Below are 7,683 nucleotides of genomic sequence, written 5' to 3'. Positions count from 1 at the left end.
AAGGATATGCTAAAATATTCATCAAACTAGCTGAGATAGTCAAAGTCATCTGACATAATACTCTTACACTATTATCTTAGATTTTTCACAGTAGGGAGAAGATATCAAAATTTTCACTGGATTTCTGACAGGGCACTGCAGATTGAGATACTATATCAACAAAATTGGCGTTTCAGTGACAAGTACTTACCAGTTTTGTGAAATGGATGTGAGACATCTGAACATATTCTGATACGTATGCTGATTTATCGGGACAGAAATTACTACAAAACCGTCAAAAGTTCATTACAAGTTAAAAAATCGGTTCACGCAACTACGTTAGATTAGGTGGCGGATAATGGCTGCCGCCGGAAGCCTTCTTGAGGTGAAATAAAGGCACCTTGTGATACCACGGATAAGCGCTGTTTATACGTAACTCGTGTTGTCTTCTCTTAGTCAATGATGGGCGCTAAAACATGAATTGCAGTTTTCTCTTAACCCGCAGAGTCACAATCACGACAATTGTCATTGTAGCGTAGAGTCTAATAGCATGTCTTTCTAGTACGTAGCAACGCGTCAGTACAGGTACCGTAATGCTGAGCAGCTTATGCCTTAGTCGAAGCAGCTGATTGATACGTTTTTTGTTCATTAAGGACCAGGTTGATCTAAAAATCTGACGGAATGATCTTGTCAGGCCATTGCAAGACGTCAATATCTGAGAGATGAATGTCAGGAGCAGAGTGAGCCTTGGCCAGCCTATATATTCTGGGGCCATCTAGATCTTAAGTAGAGTCCGTTCCACCACTTTCCAGTTGGCAAGGAAAATGTTATCCAAGATTTAAGTTTGGAGGTACAGGGTCTAAAAGTTCCCAGCATGGGATGCTTGATAGATGCGGGGGTACAGTTTGTACGGCCTGCTTTGTTGCCCGTTGCTGTTGATGTTCTCTGTGGTCCACTTAAATGCAACCATGTCTTTCGCCGCAAGAGTTGAGCTTGTGTGCATTAACCAGGGTATTAGCATGTAAGATCAACAGGTAGCTTTACCATATGGCACGATTGTCAGGGTGCGCAGCAAAGGCACGATCCTATTGGTATCCGCTCGGTATGAAATTAGACTTTTTTCAAGCCAGAGGCACACAAGTTTATCCGATTATTACTGCTAAGCGTTTGCGTAACCAGATTTAAATGCACCCCTGAGGGGTTCATATTTTTTGAGGTTGGGTTTTCTTTTTTGTATTGTTCAAGTTAATGTTCAAAGATCCATGGTTAACTGTGCAAATACAGTGAGGTCATGCGAGAGTTGGCATAAGCTATTATCAAACCTCAACTGAACTTAGACTACCAACTTAATAGTGATGAATATAGAACGTACTTGAGGTCTTCCAGGGTTTTAACGGAATGATAGCAGCCACGTACTTAGTCTGGAGCTATTAACATGCTCTGGAAGTGTCATCCCGGTGCTCCCATGCCAGATGGCAACTAGAAGTAGAAACCTATAGCCACAAGCTCAAAGTAATACAAAATCGAAGTTTGTTGGTATGTCCGACTCTAAGGATGAGAACGAAGCTGACACAACTCAGGTTAGCATGATAAATCATCTGAGTCGTGGAATATAGTACTCTCTACTATATCAATAATAATAATAATATGAGTATATTTTATATTAATATAAAATTATTATACTATTATAATATGATAATATTTACATATTTACATTACGTGTTTTAATCACTCCCCTTGTTTTTTTCAATTTAGTAATTTGTTAAACTGCATTTCTAATTATTTATCCATAATATCCAGTTTTTTAAACATGTAGACTAAATAAGCAATTTGTTATGTGTTCGTGATTTATAAGCTCGTAATATTTTTTTGTGTATAAATTATAAATACCTATATAAATTGAATTCCGAGCAGGTCTGTTGGTTATGTCTGCAAGTTGTGTGGATTCGTGACGGTTGTTTGATCGCATTGTAATTTTCTTTTCTTTATTTATTGAAGTTAAAATAGGTGAAAATGTCGATTGGAAAATCGATTAATGTCGATTTGTTAAAAGAACGTCAAAATGCTAGTTTCGACAGTGAAGAACTCGCCGCCGTGATTTGGCAGGGTGAAAATCAATTGCAAATAAAACGTTTCTTTGGTAAGGCGTCTGAATTTGCGTAACTGCCTTATGGATCCTTTGTAACATTTAGATTTTTGTTGTGAAAACTTGTTATATGTTTTAAATAATATATATAGACAATATAATGTATATATATATATATCTTTAATCTTCCCCTACATTAAAAGGGAAGGAACGAAAATTATATATATAATTTTAAGACTTATGTTATCATTTTATTGATACTTAATTGGAAAATACGTGTTTCCAAAATTATATCAAGAGTGTATACAAGTACAGAGATCAGAGGTTGGCACAGAAAGTTCAAAGGACATGCAAAAATTTAACTAATTAACACTAATTTAAGTGTGGCATTTAAGTTATGGGCACTTAAAGTCCATAGTATGAACAAGTTTCGTACAATTTATTAAACTTTCTCTGATAAAAAGCAAATAAATTAGTGAAGTGAAATTTATGTTTAAAATTTAATAGAATACACGTAAGAAAATATATTCTACTATATGTTAGCATTGGTTCTATAAAATTGATTCAACTATGCTATTAATGATCATTCCTGCAATGCAAATCTGACCTCAAATGATCTGTCATCTCGTTCTACCGAAGTTTCAATGTAACTCAAGATTGAGTCTGATAATGTAAAATGTAAATTATAATTAAAATAATTAAGGTTCATAAAAAAAGCATGAATTTATTGCAATTACAAAATAACAGTGACTACTTCAAATTGCATGTAGGTTACTTATTAATAACTCTACGTATATGAACGTTATAAATGGCTCATAATGAATTGTTAGGAATTTTTTCAACAGATTATACTAATTTTTTATAACACATAAAATTAATGACTGTTAATAAAATTTTATTTAATTGATAACGCAAAAACATTAAATAAATTTTAAATTAGAAATGTTTTTTAAAAAATTTCTAAATAAGAGAGAGTAGAGAATACATGTATAAAATTATGTAGTAAAAAATATAGGGCAATAAGCATGTTACCATATAACTATTTTAACAAAAACTGTCTTTTATGTATATATAATTTTGTGAATATTTAAGAAAAGGAATTGCTATCAGATGCTGACGATCTTCATATTTATGAATATTTACCTTACGAGGACTTATACACTAAAGCATTAAATGATTGTATTAAAGCAGCAGAAAAACTGAAAAAATTGCAGAACAAATTGAATCCTGATGGCAATGAAATTTATCCGTAAGATTTAAAAAATTGTCACTTTACGATTATGTCTGTATTAAAATATTTATAGGGCTTTAATGTTAGGACCGCTGTCCGAATCTCTTATGCCGCTCGGCAATACATTCACAGTGCATATTGTAATGTTTACACCTGCTCTTAAGTCTCACGGTACTGATGAATTGTATCAGAAGTTTGGTAAGCGTGCAGATAACTTTGAGATTATTGGTACATATGCCCAAACTGAATTGGGACATGGTACCAATTTAAAAGGACTAGAAACTAGAGCCGATTATAATCGAAAAACAGATGAATTCATTTTAAACACTCCAACTTTGTCTTCATATAAATGGTGGCCAGGGGGTTGTAAGTAACTGATAGTTTAAAGTTCTTAATTTTTACTGTATATACTCAAAATGTTTTCTAGTGGGTCAGTCCGTCAATTATTGTATAGTTGTTGCTCAGCTTTATATTAATAATGAATCTAAAGGCATACAAATGTTTTTATTGCAAGTACGCGATGAAAAGACTCATATGCCTTTACCAGGTATTGATATTGGTGATATTGGTAAGAAAATTGGTTTCAATGGAGTTAACAACGGATTTTTGGGTCTTAAAAATGTTCGTATTCCGCGCACAAATATGTTGATGCGAAATTCGAAAGTATTATCTGATGGAACATTTATACAAAGTCCTAAAAGTCAATTAGCTTATTTGCCAATGGTATATGTACGCTGCGTGATTGTATTAAATACCAGCTATCATTTAGCACTCGCTGCAACTATAGCAACTCGTTACTCAGCCGTTAGACGTCAAAGTCCAATAAATCCTGAGTAAGTTTGAATACTTTCTACTGAAACCATTATTGTCAAATTAACTGATAATATTTGAAATATAGTGAACCTGAACCACAAATTTTAGACCATGTTACTCAGCAACATAAATTGTTTCCGGAAATAGCAATTGCTATTGCTTACAATTTATCGGGATCAAAACTAAATCAATATTTTCAAGATACCAGTGTTGCCATTAAGAAAAATGATTTTTCTCGTCTGGAGGAATTGCATGCATTGGCTTGCACATTGAAAGCTTCATCATCATATGATGCCACAGCTGGTATCGAGCGTTTACGGCTTGCCTGTGGAGGACATGGTTATCTTACTTCGTCTAATTTTGGAAATATATATGCCAAAATATCGGTTACTTGCACTTATGAAGGAGAAAATACTGTTTTATACTTGCAAGTGGGAAAAATTCTGATGAAGAAATGGGCAGATGTCTTAGCTGAGAAACAATTGATGCCAACAATGTCATACTTAAACGATTGGAAAAATTCGAAAACCTTTAATTGGAATGGTTCGTGGGATTGTATGATCAAAGCACTACAATTTGTCACCACTAAGTGAGTAACTAAGTGAGAAAAACTATATTTTGAATAACGAAGTATTAATATACTGTGATAAAATTCTTTAAAGAAAAACTGAAATAACATTTTCGCATTATATGAGACGTCTTAAAATGGGGCAAAGTCAACCAATTGCATTAAATAATACAGGCATTGAATTGATACAAGTAGCGGAGGTAGGTATATAAATGTAAATATTACTTTTAATCCAATTACGAGACTACGTAATAGTTGATAACACCATCTATTGATGACATGAATATAAATATTGTGATATTAATAATTAATATAATGGTTTTGCTTTTATGTATACCAAGAAATACTTATATTTGAGTTTGATAACTAGAGAGGTCTTGTTTTCTTCGGATATGTTAAAAACTTCTACACTAGTTATGTTAATTTATAAATGAATAAAGTTCTTTTATAATAATTATTTTATTTTTTTAAATCTACACTTGGAACCATATTTCATATTTTTGATTAATACAACTACTTAATATATTAAAATTATATTTATTGAATTTTTCCTTTCAATGGATAGCTTCACGCCTGTGTTTTCGTAGCGAGTAACTTCTTCACTGAAGTAACTGGTGATGCCTTGGCAAAACAATCAAATGAATTAAGAGCTGTACTTCATAATCTTTTGGAATTATTTTTGTTGAAGACAATCCTTCGATACATGAATTTTATATTGCTAGTAAGTATTTCCATGTATCACTCTTTCTCTTTCTTTATCTCCATTAGATAACAGTAATATTTTTAAGTAACTTATATATATATATATTCAACTTTACATATTATATATTCAAACACTCACATATTCGATATTCTTCCAATTTTATCATTCTATATATCAATTTTAACATTTTTATAGTTCATTAACCTAACAGATGCCGATGTAACGGACTTACAGAATCGTTTGGAAGAAGTTCTAAAACGTTTACGAATGGACGCTGTGGCAATATGTGATGGTTTTGATTTTCATGACTCGGTACTTCAGTCGACACTGGGTGCTTATGATGGAAATGTATATGAACGCATCTACGCGGGAGCAAAACAAAGTTCATTGAACTCGCAGCCTGTGCCCAAGTCATTCCATACGCATCTTAAGCCATTTATGCAAGGAAAATTGTGATAATAAATTTAAATGAAATTTTATATAAATTTAATAGGGTGATAAACTATTATGTTATATGGTATAGAAATAAATATTAGGATGTGGTTATATTTATAATATAAGATGTTGTAGTTAAAGTGTTTTTAGTCTTAATTTGAACTCATCTAAAACAAAAGATTTTGTGCGTTTTTGTAAACTCGTTATTCTCTCTTTGCAATTTCCATGAAAATTTGGGTGAAAAGAATATATTCGACAAAGTGCATCAGGAACTTGCATCAGTCAATTCTTCCCTTTTCTTTTTGAAATGATTTTGTGATCGCTTTCATCAAGAATAATATCAGTCGATTTTTATTTGTTTAAATCACTTGGAATTTACGATGGATTCATTTGATAAAAAGTAATTCACAGTATTATTATCTATGATTGTCACGCCAGCGTCACCTATCGGCTTTACACAGCATTCCCTTTAAAATAAATGTTGAAAACTCACATCTTCAATTTTTTTAATTATGGAACGATATCCTGAATTTATTAATAGTTCGCAAGGAATATGTGGAAGATGAAAGAAATAATCATGAAATGTTGCTGTAGGAATTTAAATGTGAAGAAAACTAGGTGTCAGATTATTTTTGTAGTAACAGATAACATAAGAATATCTTCATGGTTTAAAATGATTAAACATTTAATAAAAATCATTAGAAAATGATGTACAATCGTTTTAACATTGCAACATCCAATATATATGTATCATTTTCTAACAAGAATCATGGTGCCGCTACAAGTGGTTTCTATTAAACTATTTTGGATGCCAATCGCTAGTTAGTTGGGCCTGCGTTGGACCTATAACCAATAATTTTTTAAAGATGTCTTCTTTAAACCTTTTCAAAATGTGGTTAAGGTTAAGCCATCTTCAGCCACTTTTCCTACCATATAAAAAAAGTGTTGAAAAATGTTGTTGCTATGCGCAGAGTGATATTCGGAGTTCATCATATTTCATTAAGGACAATAAAAGCTTATTCAGAGAGAGACTGTTTTGTAGAAATACAGTCATCTAGGTGAAAAGTAAAATTATCGCTCACTGAAGTTTCTTAGTTCGAAATATGAAGAGTTTAAATATTGATTTTATACTTGTGATGGTATAAATGTGCTTTTGGAATAGGTACTGTGTCGAAATGTAATAAGAAGAGACCTTATGGTTAATTGATGCCAATGTTGTTATCTATGTTATGGTAGAAGTCGACGAATATATTATATCGATATATGCATTGTAGAGAGACAGCTTTATTCACCGTGACACTATATGGGTGTCAATCTGTGTGATATGAAAAGAGAAATTATTTATCGGTGTATCCCTCATGCTTTACTAAATTTAAAAGTTTTGTTTACAGTGTTTTGGCTCAAACTGACATCTTTGCTTTTCCTTTACATATACAAAAAGGTTAAGGTTTCTATGTAATCAGAATAAGTTCAATTATCCTTTGACATTACTAAATCGATAAAAATTTTGAACAAGAACGGGAAGAATATATAATCTCGTTCTTCAAATTACACTCTAATCCACATTCACTAATAATAATCTGTCGCATCCATTCATATAAATATTAAATCATGCCATTTTGACAGTTAAAAGTTATTTATACTTAAAATCCTCTATGGTAATTTTTATAAGCCTGTACGTATTTTTGTTTTTAATAATGAAAATATAATAAAACTATTTATATTTGTTACTTTATTACTAATTTTTTATTTAATTCATAATGGGAAAATATGGAAAACAATTGATAAAAAAGCACTACACAGAAAATAAAAATTAATATATAAAAAAAATATATTATATCTAAACAGTTGTTACATATAAAAATATG

General features: G+C 31.6%; 1 protein-coding gene across 2 annotated transcripts in view; it reads left to right on the top strand.

Moving 5' to 3' along the window:
* LOC119683433 (probable peroxisomal acyl-coenzyme A oxidase 1) overlaps positions 1 to 5,993 on the top strand; it is a 19,634-nt gene extending 13,641 nt beyond the window's left edge. Inside the window, exons 5-10 of one of the 2 annotated variants that reach the window (XM_038097102.1) lie at positions 759 to 765; positions 4,006 to 4,129; positions 4,195 to 4,698; positions 4,772 to 4,877; positions 5,243 to 5,398; positions 5,576 to 5,965. In XM_038097102.1, the coding sequence (XP_037953030.1) occupies positions 759 to 765; positions 4,006 to 4,129; positions 4,195 to 4,698; positions 4,772 to 4,877; positions 5,243 to 5,398; positions 5,576 to 5,836 (1,158 nt within the window). In that variant the 3' untranslated portion in view covers positions 5,837 to 5,965. Of the gene's footprint in view, positions 1 to 758; positions 766 to 3,361; positions 3,663 to 3,723; positions 4,130 to 4,194; positions 4,699 to 4,771; positions 4,878 to 5,242; positions 5,399 to 5,575 lie in introns of those variants that run through there. The other variant, XM_038097101.1, reaches the window with a different exon arrangement.
* Positions 5,994 to 7,683: the final 1,690 nt, after the last annotated feature.

Source organism: Teleopsis dalmanni, chromosome 2 (assembly GCF_002237135.1).
Source record: "Teleopsis dalmanni isolate 2A chromosome 2, ASM223713v2, whole genome shotgun sequence".
Classification (NCBI taxonomy): Eukaryota; Metazoa; Arthropoda; class Insecta; order Diptera; family Diopsidae; genus Teleopsis; species Teleopsis dalmanni.
Note: the sequence above shows the minus strand (reverse complement) of the source record. Positions and strands in the feature narration are given on the sequence as shown.